The sequence below is a fragment of the Chiloscyllium punctatum genome, chromosome 32 (assembly GCF_047496795.1).
Source record: "Chiloscyllium punctatum isolate Juve2018m chromosome 32, sChiPun1.3, whole genome shotgun sequence".
NCBI classification, from domain to species: Eukaryota; Metazoa; Chordata; class Chondrichthyes; order Orectolobiformes; family Hemiscylliidae; genus Chiloscyllium; species Chiloscyllium punctatum.
The window spans coordinates 45,986,813-46,005,710 of NC_092770.1; the positions used below are offsets into that span (position 1 = coordinate 45,986,813).

Genomic DNA, 18,898 nt, shown 5'->3' on the forward strand with positions numbered 1-18,898 from the left:
ACTCAGATGATATGTTGCAAAGTCTAATTATTTTATGAAATAAATTTGGGCAAAAACAGACTGGAACATGCTTGTAAAATGACTTAGACAATGAAAGTTCTTCTCCCGCAAACTCTGTATCCTCTCCACACCCACAAATGACACAGAACAAAAATTCTGATGCACATTTGCTCACTGAGCTGGAATGTTCATTTTCAGATGTTTCATCACCATACTAGGTAATGTAATCAGCGAGTCGCCAGTGAAGCACTGGTGTTATGACCCGCTTTCTATTTAGGAGTTTAGTTTTCCTTGGGTTGGTGATGTCATTTCCAGTTGTGATGTAATTTCCAGTGATGTCATTTCCAGTTCTTATTCTCAGAGGGTGTTAAAACAGGTCCAAGTCAATGTGTTTGTTGATAGAGTTCCAGTTGGAATGCCATTCTTCTTGGAATTCTCATGCGTATCTCTGTTTGGCTTGTCCTAGGATGGATGTGTTGTCCTAGTTGAAGTGGTGTCCTTCCTCATCTGTATGTAAGGATATTAATGATATCACTATCACTATCACTAGTAACCTTACAGCTCAGCAAGCAAACACATCCAGAATCTCAACCTGAGCTAAAAATCTTCTCTCAACTTGCAAAGAATAAAAATTTGACAACTGAAATGAGATAGCATAAATGATATCATTGGCAGTCCTCTGCCACATAACATGTGGCTGAGCACTACAACAGTTTTTTTTAAAAAGAGATAACGTAGATCTCCACTCTGGCATGGTTAACCATGCCGTATTTGCTGCAAAGGAAGACAATTGGCTACGGTGGTAAACTGACGTCTGTTCACTGTGGACCCCATTTTCTAACAACTGAGCTTGCTGTTTCTGCTTGCCTGTTGCACTGTCCTTCCAGCCTCCAGAGGTCATACTTGTCAGCCAAGAGGTATCGGAGACAATGAAGATGCATACATTGCCTAGGTCTGATTACTGTAGAAGGGTACTGACGACTCAGACATTGCAAACTTTCAGTTAGGCTAAAGTTGAATGCATTCCCCCTCAGATTCACAATCATTACTGAAAATTATCAGTGTCAGAGGCAGCCATTTAGCCCAGCATGCCTGCACCAACTGTATTATCTACACCAGTATTGTTAGCTAGTGCCAATTCCCTACCATTCCCCACATCCTTGCACAATGTTACTATCCAAGCAAAAAATTCAATGCCTCAACTGAATGCACCTCCCATACTTCCACACATTGCATTGCATCCACATCCTGACAACTTCATGTGTGAAAAATATTTTTCTTGCATCACATTTGCTTCACTTGCACATCACTTTAAATCCGATGGCCTTTTGTTCTTGTTCCTTTTATAAGCAGATATAACTACATTCTACGCTGTCCAACCACTCGTGATTTTGAAAACTTCAATCATTTTCAAGATCTCCTTTTAGCCTTCTTCTCTCTGAAGAAAAGAGTCCCAACTTCTTCAATCTATCCTCATAGCTGAATCTTCTCATAACTGGAACTATGCACATAGCTTATTGATATTATACGTACCTGATCTCTCATTACACACTTCAGTGTGCAACTGACCTGTGGGGTGACAGTGCCTCGGCGATTTCACAGCATCAGAGACCCGGGTTTGAATCCAACCTCTGGTAGCTGTGTGAAGTTTGCACATTCTTCCCATTGGAGTGGGTTTCCTTCAGGTGTTGTGGTTTCCTCCCACAATGCAAAGATGTGCATGTTAGGTGGATTGGCCATCCTAAATTGCCCAGTGTCCAGGGATGTGTAGGTTGGATGGATTAGCCACAGGAAATGCTGGGTTAGGGGTGGGTGTGGTCAGGATGCTCTTCAGAGGGCCATACGGCCTGCTTACACACTGTAGGGATTCTAATGATTCTCAATAACTATGAATATCAGTATCACATTTTTTGTCTATCTTAATTGTGAATGAATTTGTGCATATTAAGGGTTTTTAGAAGGGGAACAATTTAAAATAGCATTGGAGTAGATTAGAAATACGTTATTTTCTCTTCTTTTTGATAAAGTGGGATAGAATAAAGAGGGTTATTTTCTGTTATTGAACAAACCTAGTGTGGATTGCTTTTGTCCTGAATAGCAATTAGAGAGATTAGGAATTTTAGTAATCTAACATTTGGGACAGTTTGTGGAAGTGGGATCTGAGTATTAGTGCATTCTTCCCAATTAATTCGTAACAATAGGAAATCAAAGAACTGTTTGGCAAAAGACTTAAGATTCAGGTACAGGCCAATACTTTATTTTTTTTTCCAGAAACTTCCAAGCAAAGGCCTGAATTTGAGAGTCCTAAGAAGCTAAAAGAATAAAAATAGGAAACCTAAGTGGAAAATTTGTCTTCTTAATTGGAAATCACAGCAGACTATAGTTGTGGGAAGGAGGGCTTTTTGACAGGGCAAATCTGAGGGCTTATCAGCGTGGGGAAAGCTGTGAGAATTCTTTTTCATAAAAGGTAAATAAATAATTATATTACAATTCATCTCAGAGATAGGCAATGTGGCTGGTATACTGGAAGTTCAAAACCTGTTCCATAGCACCACCATGTTGCCAGATTATGAAACTGTAGAATGTTAGAGATTGAAAGCATTCAGAGTTTTGGAAAGTACTGTTAAACCAGAGCTAACTGTGGGTTAGATGAACTTTCCAATGTTATATGCCAGAATAATAGTTATGTTCAATAAAAGGAAAATAATGAACATTCTGATGATTTGAAATAAAAACATTAGAACAAAACTCAATTGGTCTGGGCCATCCATGAAAAGAGAAACTGGGTGACAAAATTAACATTTCAACTTGCAAACAAACTTTTTCCTCTCTCCATAGATATTTCCAGACTTCCTGAACTTCAGCATTTGTGTGTGTTACTGACCAGATAATACAAAGGTTAAAACTAAAGGACATGGATTGATTCTAGCCCTGGAATTGACTGGAAAACATACAAAATATTCTCCAAATTTGACTCTTAAGGATGACAGTAAGAAATTCTGGTATTAATACCAAAGGGCACTGATCTTTAAGGCCATAGCTTTAATTACATTAAACTAGCCAACTTGAGAATTCAAATGGACATCCTAATGCAGTTCATTGGATTAAAGCTGGCAAATATCTCATAATAAACACCTGTGGGTTGGAAGCTTCAACAGGGAGCCGCTCCTCCTGCTCTCAGAGTTAAACAATTTTGCAGAATAGAGCTTAATGTCAGCAACAGATCTGACAGTGCATTCCACATTTTGCAAATTAACTCAGAAAAATTACAGTTTTATCACCATCTCAAGAGTGATTACTCTGTACATTTACCATGTCCAAACTGACCCAGGAGAGTTTATGTGCAGCATGATGGCACAGTGGTTAGCACTGCTGCCTCACAGTGCCAGAGACCTGGGTTCAATTCCCGCCTCAGGCGACTGTGCAAACTCTACACATTCTCCCCAGGTCTGCGTGGGTTTCCTCTGGGTGCTCTGGTTTCCTCCAACAGTCCAAAAATGTGCAGGTTAGGTGAATTCGACATGCTAAAATTGCCCGTAGTGTTAGGGTAAAATATAGGGGAATGGGTCTGGGTGGGTTGCGCTTTGGCGGGTCAGTGTGGACTTGTTGGGCCGAAGGGCCTGTTTCCACACTAAGTAATCTAATCTAAAACTTTGTGGCATCGCTTCAAACATTTCTTGAGTAAAACAGCTAGTTACTAACATCTAATAATTGCTTATTGAAATTTGAATAGAAGAATGCTGAAAAACGTAACCTTCTCATTGGCAAGTTAGGTGTAATGCTACTTTTGACATCAGAAGTATATCAAAAACATACTAAAATAGCAACATTGAAATATTGGAGAAATGTTGTTATCAGGTTCTGCCAAGGTCATAAAGTGAATTTTTTGATTTTAAAAAAGACAAGTCGGTCAATGTTCACTTGTTGTTTACTGACCAGAAGATAAATCATTAGCTTTTGTTTCCAGATCAGGAAAAAAAACAAAGTTTTTTAAATTCTGAAAATTCTGAAGTATACTCAATGCTCTCAAAACTTTCATGCACGTAAAGGAAAAAGATGAAATACTTGCCATGCAATAGAGTACAATTAACATCTCTCCCAAAAATACATTTGCCACACTTTAAAATCACTTGATTGACTATACAATAATTTTGGTTGTCTACAATTATTAAAAGGAGCTTCATATAAAAGTAAAATTAGTCTCCACAATTAAACTACTGCACATTCAAGTATAATTTATTTTTAAAAAAATTTTGAGTTATAAAAAGAACAGTTGCTAACTTTTCTTTGCCACATTCCTAAAACAGTTCTTATGAGCAAACTGATGCAATGCTTAACAGTGTGTTATTTTGGCTTTTCAAACGTCCCTTAAAATTTTCTTCCAAAACTGCAAACACATACATGGAAGTCAAGAGTATCGTATCTATTAAAGGTAATCAAAAGGGATTGATGGAATGAATTTAACTCAAGGGGGCTGTAATATAAACAGCAGAGCAAATTGGGCTTCTGTGGTACAATATGGTAAGGCCCCAACCAGACTTAAATTATAATTTTCCAAAATTAACTGAGGGTTGACCTTATAGAGGTTTATAAAGTCATGAGGGGCTTGGATAAGGTGAAGAGCCAAGATCTTTTTCCTAGGATTGGGGGGGTGGGGGTGAGTCCAAAACTCAATGCATAGGTTTAAGCTAACAAGGTAAAGATTTTAAAAAGGATTTGAGGGGTTGTTTTTCATGGAGAGAATAGTGCTTGTACAGAGCTGCCAGAGGAAGGCAGGTACAATTACAACATTTAAAAGGCACCTGAATGTGTATATTAATAGGAAGGGTTGAGGGGGATATGGGCCTCTAAGAATTCCCACACGTATCTCTATTTGACCTGTTTGGCTATGCACCAAACATTAAATTGGACAATCCAGTAGGAAAGTAGCCACCAGGATACATGAGCACCAACTAGCCACCAAAAGACATGACCAACAAACACTGATATCCATACACACAAACAAATAGGGACAGTTTGACTCAGACAATACAGGGTACATCTATCCTGGGACAGGACAGAGACGTGCACAGGAATTCCTAAAGGCCTGGCATTCAAACTAGAACTCCAAATCTATGATTTGGGCCTAATTTACCAACCTCTCAGAAATAGAACTGGTAATGATACAAAGCACAAAGAAAATTTACAGCCCTGAAACAGGTCCTTCAGCCCTCCAAGCCTGAGCCGATCCAAATGTACTGTCTAAACCTGTCAGTCAATTCCTAAGCACCTGTATCCATCTGCTCCCCACCTACTCATGTATTTGTCCAGATGCATCCGAAACGAATCTACCATGCCTGCCTCTACCACCTCTGCTGGCAAAGTGTTCCAGACACCCACCACCATCCATGTGAAGTACTTGCCGAGTGTATCCCCCTTAAACTTTCCACCTCTCACCTTGAAAGCGTAACCTCTCGTAATGGAATCCTTCACCCTGGGAAAAAGTTTGTCTCTATCCACCCTGTCTATACACTTCACGATTTTGTAAACCTCAATCAGGTTCCCCCCCCCCCCCCCCCATCTCCTTTTTTCAAATGAAAAAAATAAACCTAACCTACTCAACCTCTCTTCATTGGTAGCACCTTCCATACAAGGCGACGTCCTCATAAACCTTCTCTGCACCCTCTCCAAAGCGTGCACATTTTTGGTAATGTGGTGACCAGAACTGTACACAGTATTCCATATGCGGCCAAACCAATGTCCTGTACAATTTTAACATGACTTGCCAACTATTATACTCAACACCCTGTCCAATGAAGGCAAGCATACTACATGCCTTCTTGAACACTCTATCCACCTGTGCAGCAACCTTCAGGGTACAATGGACCTGCACTCCCAGAACTCTCTGCCCATCAACTTTTCCCAAGGCTCTTCTGTTCACTGTATAATTCGCTCTAGAATTAGTCTTGCCTAAATGCATCACCTAACATTTGTCTGGATTGAAATCCATCTGCCAGTTTTCCGCCCAACTCTCCAGTCTATCTATATGCTCCTGTATTCTTTGACAGTCCCCTATGCTTTCTGCTACTCCACCAATCTTCGTGTCATCTGCAAACTTGTTGATCATAACAACAGTGCCCTCATCCAGATCATTCATGTATATTACGAACAACAGTGGCCCCAACACTGACCCCTGTGGAACACCGCTGGTCACCTTTCTCCATTTCGAGAAACTCCCTTCAACTACTACTCTCTGTCTCCTGTTGCTCAACCAGTTCTTTATCCACCTAACTAGAACACCCTGCACACCATATGACTTCATTTTCTCCATTAGTCTACCATGGAGAACCTTATCAAACGCCTTACTAAAGTCCATGTATATGACATCAACAGCCCTTCCTTTATCTATCAAATTGGTCACTTCTTCAAAGAACTCTTAAATTGATAAGGCACGATCTCACTTACACAAAACCATGTTGCCTATCACCAATAAGCCTATTCTTTTCTACATATAAATAGATCCTATCCCTCACTACTCTCTCCAGCAACTTTCCCACCACCAACATTAGGCTCACTGGTCTGTATTTACCCTAATACCCTTCTTGTACAGAGGGACAACACGAGCTACCTGCCAGTCCTCTGGCACCTCACCTGTATTTAAGGATGCCGCAAAGATATCTGTCAGGGCCCCAGCTATTTCCTCTCTCGCCTCCCTCAGCAACCTGGAATAGATCCCATCCGGTCCTGGGGATTTGTCCACCTTAATAACCTCTAGCCTACCTAACAAATCTTCCCTACTTATGCCAACATGATCCAGACTAATCAAAACTTCTATCTCTAATTTCAAGATTCATCATGTTCCTCATCATGTTCCTCTCCTCAGTGAACACTGATGCAAAGTAATCATTCAGAATCTCACCCATTCTCTCAGGTTCGACACACAGCCTTCTTTCATTATCCTTTAGTGGACCGATCCTTTCTCTAGTTACCCATTTGCTTCTTATAAAAGAAGAAAATGCTTTGGGATTCTCTTTAATTCTGCGTGCTAAAGCTATTTCATGACCCCTTTTAGCCCACTGGATTCCTGGTTTAAACCTTGTCCTACTCTTCCGATATTCCTCCAGGGCTTCTGTTCTCAGCTGCCTAGACCTTATGTATGCTTCCTTTTTCCTCTTGGCTAGTCGTACAATTTCTCCTGTCATCCACATTTCACGAATCTTGCCCTTCCTAGCCTTTACCTTCAAGGGGATATACCTATCCTTGAAAGCCTCCCACATATCAAATGTGGACTTCTCTTCAAATAGCTGTGTTCAATCCACATTTCCAAACTCCCACCTAATTTTGATATAATTGGCCTTGGCCCAGTTTAGTACTCTTCCCTTAGGACCACTTATCTTTATCTACAAGTATTTTAAAACTTAAAGAATTGTGGCCACTGTTCCCAAAGAAATCCTCTACCGCACTTCTAACATCTGTCCTGGCTTATTCCCCAGTACCAGGTCCAATTTAGCTCCTTCCCTTGTTGGACTATTGACATACTGCTCTAGAAAACTCTCCTGGATGCTTCTTACAAATTCTATCCCATCCAGACCTCTGATGCCAAGTGTATCCCAGTCAATGTTGGGAAAATTAAAATCTCCCGTCACCACTACCCTATTGCCTCTACGTCTTTCCATAATCTGTTTAGCTATTTGTTCTTCCACCTCACGCTCACTGGTGGGAGGCCTGTAATACAGCCCCAACAATGTAACTGCACCCTTCTTATTTCTCAGCTCCATCCATAATGCCTCACCTCCATAGTGTCCTCCTTTAGCACAGCAGTGATATCATCCCTGACCAGCAATGCAACTCCAACCCCTTTTACTTCCCTCCCTGTCCTGTCTGAAGCATCTATATCCTGGAACATACATTGCCAATCATCATGCCCTTCCTTCAACCAAGTCTCTGGGATTACAATGACGTCATACTCCCAGGCACCAATCCAAACACTAAGTTCATCTGCCTTACACACTGTACTCCTTGCATTAAAGTAGATGCATTTCAGGCCACCAGTTCTTTTGCACTTATCCGCTCTCTGCCTACTCTTCCCTTTATTAATGCTATCTTCATGATTCTTACAGTCTCCAGTCTCCATCTCGCTGCCTACTTGTTTTGTCTGCTGGTTCCCAGTCCCCTGGCACATTAGTTTAAAACCTCCCCAACAGCAGTAGCAAAAACTCCCCCAAGGACATTGGTTCCAGTCTGGTTCAGATGTAGACCGTCCATTAGGTAATAGTCCCACTTTCCCCAGAACCAGTCCCAAAGTCCAACAAATCTGAGCCCCTCCCTCCTACACTCTCTCTCAAGCCACGCGTTCATCCTATTCTGGCTAGCACATGGCACTGGTAGTAATCCCGAGATCACTACTTTTGAGGTCCTCCTCTTTAACTTCTCTCCTAGCTCCCTGAATTCTTCTTTCAGGATCTCATCTCATTTTCTTACTTATTTTGTTGGTGCCAATATGCACCAAGATAACTGGCTGTGCACCCTTCCATTTTAGAATGCTCTGCAGCTGGTTGGTGACATCCCTGACCCAAGCACCTGGGAAGCAACGTACCATCCAGGAGTCCGGTTTTTGGCCACAGAACTGCCTATCTACTCCCCTCACAATAGAATCCCCTATGACTATGGCCCTACGAGTCTTTTTCCCACCCTTCTGAACAGCAGTGCCCACCATGGTGCCATGATCATGACAATTGCTGCCCTCTCCTGGTGAGCCATCTCCCCCAACAGTATCCAAAACGGTATATCTGTTTAGGAGGGAGATGACAGCAGGGGACACCTGCACTGCCTTCCTACTCTTTTTCTGTCTTTTGGTCACCCATTAACTGTCTCCCTCAGCAATTCTAACCTGCAGTGTGACTAGTTCACTAAACATGCTATCCACGACCTCCTCAGCATCGCAGATGTTCCACAGTAAGTCCATCCACAGCTCCAGAGCCGTCATGCGGTCAAATAAGAGCTACAGCTGAACACACTTCTTGTAAGTGTAAGAATTAGGAATGTCAGAAAAATTCCTAAGCTCCGAAATCAAGCAAGAGGCACATGCTACGGGTCTGAGGTCCCCTGCCATTGTAAGCTTAGCTTTATATGAACTAATTAAAATCAAACAATGCACTTAAATATATGAAAAAGAATGATAAGAAAGAAATAAAAGCCTTACCTTACAGAGTCTTTTTCTTCCGGTTAGAGGAGGGGGAACGTGAGGGAGATACTACACATGTAATATCTCAGGTTCAGCCACTGCCCAAATATAAATTAAGCCCTTAACTTCCCAGCAGCCCTCACCTTCTCTCCTCGGCACTCTGTCAAAATGGAGGCCCGCCTCCCAAGGTAAGTCCCTTTTAAAGCGGGAAACATACCCTGCCCGGCAGCCCTCACTTCACCTTCTCTCCTTGCTGCTTGGTCAAAATGGATAACACACATCACAACAAACCAAGACCTATAAATAGCAAGCGGGATAAGACACCAATGCTTCACTGGAGACTCAGTGATGACGTTACATAGCATGGTGGCAAAATGTCTGAGAACAAACCCACCAGCTCAGTGAGCAAACCGATAACCGGAATACAAGAACACATTATAGTCAAGAAAGAGTGTGAGGAAACTCATTATTAATACCAGCATGAAACCATCTGGCCCAAATATTTGTATACTGAATACTGAGTAAATCGTGGATACTTAAAAAAAAGGAAAGGGCAGCTTATGGGTGAATACACAGTATAACACAAGAAAATGCAGATGTCACGAAACTAGGGTAATATAACACATCATTGATTTTCTGGAGATGGCGAGTCCAAAGGACTCAATAACCTCAAGTAGAAGAACAGGAACATCTTTCACAAGGGATCCACATGACAGATAATCTTCACATTATCATCTCCCAGGTATGCTAATTTTCAGATTTTCATGGATTGTATCCACCCGTTTCCCCTAAACCAAGATGCCACAAAGGATTTTTTGCCATCAAAAGGACGAGATTCTTCTCCCCAATGGCCTGCCAATTCCAAATTCAAAGGCTAAAATCATTTTAAAATATTACTAAAATGGATGATTATTCTTCATGTGAAATCTGGAATTTTCTTCACCAGCTCTGAATATTAATGCCTCAAATTCTATGATTTGCTTACTAGTAGAAATACAACAGTGCTCATACTAGGGACTTTCATTTCTGGCCCTCTGGAGTATTTGCAGTCAAAAATGTCAGCTCATTTGAGTTGCAGTGTCTGACACTTCTAACTAGCTACCAGAAATGGGCAATATTGCGTGCAAGTACCAATTTTTAAAAATTGCCTTTATGACTTTGCTCAATTCTCATTAGTGCTATTTATCTCAAAATGATTTCTTCACACGCAAATTAAATTGAGTAGCCATGGAAACCATGTATTTTAAGTTACTGAACGCATTACAAACTAAAATAAGAGTACCTAGAATGCAGAAACCTATGTTAAGGTGGAACAGTGATTCCAGATTTCATGGCTAAATCATTAAAGCTTGCATTCACGTGATCTGTGGCATCAATTAGGTCCAAAAATAAAGTTACCCAAAATTAACAGCTAACTGGAAGATAGACATACACCAAAGATATTCTATACAATTAAAGTTAGTGGTGCTCTTCGTGTGTGCCACTTGATTTTTCATTAGTCAGTTAACTTAAACAATGAAATAATTTTTAAACAGCAAATGGCAAGTACTTCTACAGAGAATTATTTAATTGACAATGCCACAATCTTGTCCATTTAAGATTTAAACACATACACCTGCTCCACAACATTATGCAAGCAGTTCCCACACTATGTTATAAAATATGCTAAATATCCTAAATATAACCGTTTTACACAAACTAAAATGTTCTAGTTTATATACTAAAGGCAAACTACAGTGCATAGTCGCAGGATATAGGTAAGCATCTTAATCGTGGCTTCTTTAGAAATATTGGCCCCTTAAGAAATTGGTCGACAATGTTTACCATTTATCATCTATGCTATTACAGTGAAACCATGAAACAAAATTACTTTCAGATCAGTGGTAGTATACTAATATTTTTTAAAAGAGATTAGGTCTACAAATCTACCTTCACAATTTTTCCAACATGCCCCCTAACAATGCAGCGCCGGTCGTGATTAGACACGATTAAACAGTCCGCCATTTTACAGAGCACGAACAAACTCATTATCAATCGGATGATGATGATCGGATTACAACAGAGGAAGTTTGATAACATCACCTATGCATCATTCATATAATTCAAATATAACCACAAATTTCAAAAGTAGTAGTAAGTGATTGTGACATTATGAGCATAAAAAACATAATAGATAAAACACATCTAATTCCGTTTTAGTCATCGTAATGTGTCAACCTAACCACCAGCTTGGTTCGCATGCCAAATTAAAAGTCAAACTCTTATAAACGCGCGGGGGGTCATCACGGGGTCAGACAAGTCAACACCACCCATCCAGCCAACAGAAATCATTTACCTTCACTGCCTAAGGAGGGCAAACATTACTAAATTTTCAATATAACTTAAAGTATTACACAGCTCATCACAACCATTTACAACTCACTCACACGTTTCCAAAAGCCACATGCTTCTTGATTTCAAAATATACCACCGGGCATGCTAATAGATCAACACTACAAGTATTTTGAATTTACCAGATTGGAATTGGTTGCATTCGAGTCGTCCTCTGGGAAAGGTATATAGACGGCTAAGGCCACACAATTAGCGAAAATAGTTAGCAGAATAATTATTTCGAAGGGCCTGAGGCTAAGAGTTAAGGAACTGTTGTAATTAAAAAAAATCACAATCCAAAAGCAAAGATACATATCTTACTTGTTTCAAGTTAAATGATATGGTTGGAATGTAATTTGAAGTTCACCAGAAAGTTCCAGATACGAGAAAGGCACAAGCACTTTGCGTTCGGATATTGCAAGTTTTTTTTAAGTTAATAAAGTGGCCCCGACAGGAATCTTAAATTTTTTATGCGCGTGGATAGTTTTAGAATAAAATAATTATTTCTGTGGAAGTATGTTTGGAAAATAAGTTTGAACAAAAATTAGAAGTTGTATTCCTATATATGTCAACGTCCATTCATTATCAGGCCACTCCCAGTGTACATATGACGACGTGAATATGACCTGTCTCGTTTTATTCCAATCAAGTCATAGCCAGAAAACTCCCGCAATGACTTTCTTCTGGCACTTTACGTTGGCAAGAATTTTTTCAGCTCTTCCCTATTTCTCATTTGCATGCTGCTCGGCTGCAAAGACACCCCAAAAAACACAAATGCTGACACATATACTGAGAATACCGCATTTATCTCTTTGCTTGTTCATCATTCAGTACTGAATTAGAACTTTCCTTCAATTAAATATCTGAAGTTATCTTCTCCAGTCATGCCACAGATTTGATTTGCCAACTCTATACCTTGGTGGGCGGCTGAAGATTGGGACACGGGGCTAAATTATTTTCAATCTTGCACTAAACTCATCTTACAAACTCGTATCCTTTCCACCAGGAAGACTTCGGTAACATCCCTACTAAGCTCACGTGTTGTTGAATTTCATTCCCACTTTTGCTACCTTTCGACGTGACTATTCCAATGCCACCCCCCTCCATTTTGTATCTTCATAAGCTTAAGATCATTGAAGATTCTGCTACAGAAACCTTAATACGCATTAAATTCCATTCACTTATTAGCCCCGTGGCTTGCTTTTCTGCATTGACTCTCAATTTTAGAAATCCCATCCTTGTTTTCGCATTCGTCCATGGTCTGTCACCTATCCAAACGTCTCACCAGTGTCTACGTATGCGATTTAGTTTGATGAACCTCGTTGGAATGAATTAATGAGTTAAAGGAGCTTTGCAAACATGTTTTAGATCGTGAAAGGTTGTCTGGTCTCTTACTCCCCATTTCTTGAAAGCGCGTTTGCATTTATATATATAAAATTATCGCAATCTAGCTGTACCCATGGATCAGCATACTTTAATGCTTGCAAACATTTTTATATTTAACAGTTTGCAATTTCGAATATTTTCATATTTTAAAGGATATTTCCATTCAACAATATTGATACATGCTCGCCTCAGAGGGTTTTTGAGTGTCAAGCAGAAGAGAGCCCGTGGTGGACGTGTGGTCGCGGCGTTAGCTTGTTTTTTCTGCTTGCTATACTGTTGCCTTTTCCTTTGGGCTGAGTTGACCGTAGAGACCATATTGTTGCCCATCATCGCAGCGGCTTTGGCTTGTCTGGCTGCGTCGATGGCTGCTTGCCACGACAAGGCAGCTCCAGGACTTGGGATGTGCTCTGGTGCCAGACCGTCCGTCCTGGCATTTGGAAGGCCATGGGCAAATACAGTTCGGCTGCTACCATAGTTGGCGCCTAGAAAAAAAATGTATAATACTTTAGCCATTTTATGCTATAAAATGTAGCCTCTAGTATTCCTTTCTCCAAGTAGTTGCTGCCAATCTCTGATAATTCGTAGATTTTTAAGCAAGTCTCTTAGTAAATTCGAATCAAATCAGCAGAATATTGAAAATCACAAATAAATGTGTACAAAACTATTAAAGTACAGAACATCATTCAGATTTTTAAATACTCCAAGATTTGAGATTAAAAGGAAAAACTGCAACCTGAAATAATGACTTCACAGATGGTGGAGCCATTTCCTTCGCGAATGCTAACAGAAAAATTGAAGAAAAAAAATCTCCGTCCATAGTTCAAAAATAATGAATCATCCGGGAGCTCGATCAAAAACAGCCAAATTTAGATATCGTTCGTATTACCTTTACGATACCATCCAAAAGATCCCCCAAATAGCATTATGGTATTTAACCATAGAGCATTTCCTTTAAATAAAACGCCCGGACAACTTGATCGCATGTTAATTTCATGTACAATACATGTGCAGCAGCATTGCTTCGAACGAATGTTTCAACATGTATATTAATCTTTGCGGGGAAAAGTGTAAAACGGTGCATAAAACATATTATTCTCCCAAACTGCCTGTTAAATAATGCTATACAGCCTAAACGCCCACCGGTTATATTTAAGGAAATAAGATTTGCGATGCTCCTCTTTCTCTCTCTTCCCCATTCCTCTGTTTCACAGTACTTACCTTGATGGTTTTCCTCGGGAATATACATCCTCTCCTTTTCATTCACCATTTAAATATGCCAATTTTTTTTTGTTCCACGAACGGCGATTACCTGATCCCCATTATTACAATAAAACGCAAGTAACTGATCCTCTATACCTCCCTCTTTCTCACAACACATCCTGACTACATCCGGGGCTTCACAGAGAGCACATCATACACATTCCAAGCTCGCTTTCACTCTGTTCAGTGGATATTATGGGAGGAGGGAAAAGATCCAGGGCAACTCTCTGAGGGTTAAATCCTGTCTTTCAGTATATAAGGAACGGTTAAAAGCGGGGGGCGGAGGAAGGTCCTAACGAAGCGTGGAAAATAGACGGACAAAAGAAAACATGCAGTCTTTCAGGCCATTCCCTACGTTCGCTGGAAGAGCTCTCTGAGCGCTATCTCCTGACTGTTTCCAGATGTTCTTACGTGTAAAATAAACTAAGCACAGTTTTTTTTTGTCTCCAGAGCCTGGAAACAGTCTATGGAATCATGACGTAAAATAAGCAAGTGGACAATGTCTCCCTAAGCCAAAAAAAACAAAAAGCTCATGCCAACTGTTTCCCTTTTTTGGCTTAATTATCCTTCTACTCAACTTGTTGATATCTTGTATTGCGTGTCCGAAGCTTATAGAAAGACACAAATATTTCTTTGTCATCCTATCAACTGACTTTGAATAAAAGATTCTATACATACATTTTCATTAAGTCGTAGAAAACAAAACTATACAGTTGACCTTTGGTGAGTATAAACCATAGAAGAAAATAGTGTCATATTATAATGAAAAAAAAAACTAGAATCCAAAACTCAAGGAAATCTGTTAATCAGCCAAATGCTTGGAAATGTAATTACTATCCATTAAAAGCTTTGTTGTCCTGAGTTGTAAATTCAATTTAAGCAAAGGTCACCAGGTCATAGCTATGATGAAATTTTCTCTCTAAACTAAGACAAGAGAACTGGAAGCAACCGCAGCTCCTTCGGCCCAGGAGATGCTTGAAGTAAATAATTATGACTGTTACTTATAAATTAGTAAGAAACAAATAAATATCTGGGTGGAATCAAATAAGGTTGGGTAAATTGTATTCGTGATCCATTATAGATAATTTAATTAGTAAGTTGAACTTGAAACAGGTGGAGATAAGTTTAAACCTTCAGTTATTTTATGCAGCTAACTACATTTTTATTTCACAATCAATCAAGTGTAAATAAATGCATTGGGATAGGAACCCAAAGTTTGATGACAAACTCTACCAGATTGTAAATTTTATCTCAATTTAGGTATAACCTCGCTAAATTACACACTTCAATATATTGCAGAAACCCATATTCTATAATGTTACCACACTGCCTGTACTGCTATTTTTAGTTATTTATTTATATGGCAGTTGCTTACTTATTTCCAATGGTAGCTGACTAATCTTTAATTCTAAACTATTTTGTTGCACTATTCAGTTTGGAAGTTCATGTTCTTGTGTGAATTTTAAAGGTAATAGCATTTTTTATTCATGCCAAGCAAGATACTTTACTTGACTAACCATATATTTAAAATTAGAGTATCAGTAATGAATTTAACATAAAACAAATAAACCATAAAAAGTCAGATTTATTATCCTGACATGTTCAAATAACCAGAAAAACAAGCTTAGTTTTTTCATATCTTGGAAGTTGTATTTTTTTCCTGTCATGAAAATAAAACTACTGATGTATCAAACATGGGAGCAAAGAGAAAAGGCAGTTACTAATTTCAATTTGAGATATACCTATAGTATTGAGAGTTAAATTACCCATCCTTTTCAAACGTCTTGAAACAATGAAGAAAATCATAAATCCTTAAATTTACTAATGTGCCCTTTGAAATTATGCCATTGTGAAAATGGCACAGATTGCACATTGGCAAGTTCTGCAAAAATACTGCTCAGATCCCGGATGTTGTGTGAAAATTTATACACTTAGTTATGATGTAAGATTTTTTTTAAATCCACATCTTTTGGATGTGAAAAGTTTTGGTTACAAAGATAAGTAATTCAAAAACACATTTTGACTGAATTTAAATCAACTACTTTTATAGAAAAATATTCAAATTGAAGTTTAGGCTATGATCCTGAAGTAAAAACTTTTTTAAAAATTTACAAACTTGGCTTTCAATTGCAAATGAATTTTGTTATAAATAAGTATGACTGCTGCATTTTGAAAATGAAAAAAAAACTTGCATCCATCAGACATCAGAGTATACTGTACAACCAATGGAATATTTTTTGAATGTATGCCAATGAAGGGTCAGCCAATTTGTACATCGTAACCTCACACAAGTAGTAATGTAATAGTAAACAGATAAGCTGTTTGGGGATAAATGTTGGCTAGGATACCGGGAATAGTTCAAATGCTCTCCTTTGCAAAATCTCACCTGCTAAAGGCAGCACCACCAACATTGCAGCATTCCCTCAGTGCACTTTCCACCTTGATTTTCATGCTATCTCATGGAATGGGATTTGAGCCCACAACACTGTCACTCAGAGGAGTGCAACCAACTGAGCCACAAATGAATTTCTTGCTCGGAAAATTAAGGCCACATGCTGATTAGACAGGAATAGACTAAACCAGGTGGGGAAGCAAAGGGATCACTGGGCACCAATATACAGATCACTAAAAACAAAAACAGGTGATAAGACCATAAACAAAGCAAATCAAGTACTGGGTTCACTTTTAGAGGACTAGAACTGAAAAGTAGGAAAGTCACATTAACCTTGTTTAGAACTTTGCTTAGAATTCAACTCGAATACTAACATTGTTCTGTGATATATATTATGAGAACATAGAGGCATTGGAGAACATGCAAAAGTGATATACAGGATTTGATATCAGAGATGAGAGTTTATATTTATGAGGATATATTGAACAAGTTTGCTCTTTTTCCAAGAAATAAAAAGCTGTGGGTTACTGAGTAGAGGTGTTTCGTCAGATATATGGAGACTTTTGAAATAACAGAGGGGTTTGTTTGGTTAGATAGGGAGAAATTGTTTCCATTTGCAGGAGAAAGCAAAACAAGAAGCTATTAAGTTAGTTAGTGATAAACCAATAGTGCATTCAGGAATAATATGTTTACCTAAGGAGTAGCAGGAATGAGGAATGCATTACAACATGGAGTAGTTGAAACAAATGGCAGAGCCATTGAAGTGGAAGTTAGATTAGCATTAGAGTCATAGAGTTTTACAGCACAGAAACAGATATTTCAGTCCAACTTGTCCATGCCGACTAGGTTTCCCAACTAGTCCCATCTGCCTGCGTATGGCCCATATCCTTCTAAACCTTTTCCTTCATATACCTATCCAAATGTCTTTTAAATATTGGAACTATACCTGCATCTACCACTTCCTCTGGCAATTCATTCTATATATGCACCACCTACTATGTGAAAATATTGCCCCTCAAGTCCCTTTTAAACTTTTCCCCTCTTCCCTTAAGCCTATGCTCCAATTTTGAACTCCCGTACCCTAGGGAAAAGGCCTTTGTTATTCACCTTACCTATGCCTCTCTTGATCTTAAAAACGTCTATAAGGCCACTCCATTACCTCCTGCACCGCAGGGAAAAATGTCCCAGCCTATCCAGTCTCTCCTTTTAACTCAAACCTTCCCATCCTGGTAACATCCTTTTAAATCTTTTCTGGGTCCTTTCCAATTTAGTAATATCCTTCCTATAGCAGGGTGATTCTGCTGAAATAGAAAGAGAAATTTCTGTAGAAATTCAGCAGGTCTGGCAGTATTCTTGGAGAGAAGGCAGAGTTAATGTTTCAAGTCCACTGACCCAGTGTTGAGTTTGTTCAGCAATTTCTGTTTTTGTTTCACATCTTCAACAGCTGCAGTTCTATGTTTCATTTTAAAAATTCTGCTGATATGCTTCAATGAATAACTACTCAAAGAGATTTATGTGGAGCATACATACAGAATAGACCATTTAGCTGAACTGCCTGTTTATCTAATGATAGACCACTTAATTTAATGTAGATAATGAAAAAAATCACAAATAAAGCTAATTATGTGATAACTTGTACAGTCATTACCATTTTCTAAAATTTAGTGGGAAAAAGAGATAAAATTTGTTACTTTTTTGTGAATTGATTTGTTAATCAATAGGATGTAATGCTAAAATATTGACCTTTAGTTTCCCTCCTTATTAATGTTGATAGTATACAGTTGAGCTCCGTAATAATTTGGCTTTTGGCATCCAAAAATGCACTGTCTATAGTTAAACTGCACAAGTAAAAAAAACCTAAATTCTCCTATTTTTAAAGAGCAAAATTAAGATTTAAACAATAATTTATTCCTTTTCGGAACTAAGAGACCTCCTTGTTATAAGCAAGTTTGAAGTATGTTGAATCACATTACAATTGGTTTACCCTATATACAGAAAGAATTAAGGCAAAATTAATCCTCAGCAGTAGCATCAAGACCACTGATTTATAGTAACAATAATTCAAATTCTAATTACTACTTATTATTCAGCAATTTTAATTCTTTGAAAAATAAATTCCAAATACTTCTTTTGCTGCATATTTTTACTCATGTAATTTTTGAAGCAATAAGAATCTTTGCAGAATGTATCATTTTGAGCTCGGTATTTATCAGTCTGGTGAAAGGAACAACGTTTAATTTCACTGGTTTTGCCTTTAGCAGCTGTGGGGTATATTGAGATTTTCTGGAATTTGAGTCACTGCTTTGCGCAAAACTATAAAATTCAAG

At 38.8% G+C, this 18,898-nt stretch overlaps 1 protein-coding gene across 2 annotated transcripts in view; it reads right to left on the reverse strand.

The window, feature by feature from the left end:
- The window catches only part of LOC140458133 (voltage-dependent L-type calcium channel subunit alpha-1C-like), a 703,829-nt gene extending 689,293 nt beyond the window's left edge, over positions 1-14,536 (reverse strand). For both annotated transcript variants that reach the window (XM_072552243.1, XM_072552244.1), the window contains exons 1-3: positions 14,138-14,536; positions 13,077-13,401; positions 11,677-11,782 (exon numbers count right to left, since the gene is read on the reverse strand). In XM_072552243.1, coding sequence (XP_072408344.1) covers positions 11,677-11,782; positions 13,077-13,401; positions 14,138-14,186 — 480 coding nt within the window. In that variant the 5' untranslated portion in view covers positions 14,187-14,536. The remainder of the gene's footprint in view (positions 1-11,676; positions 11,783-13,076; positions 13,402-14,137) is intronic.
- Positions 14,537-18,898: the final 4,362 nt, after the last annotated feature.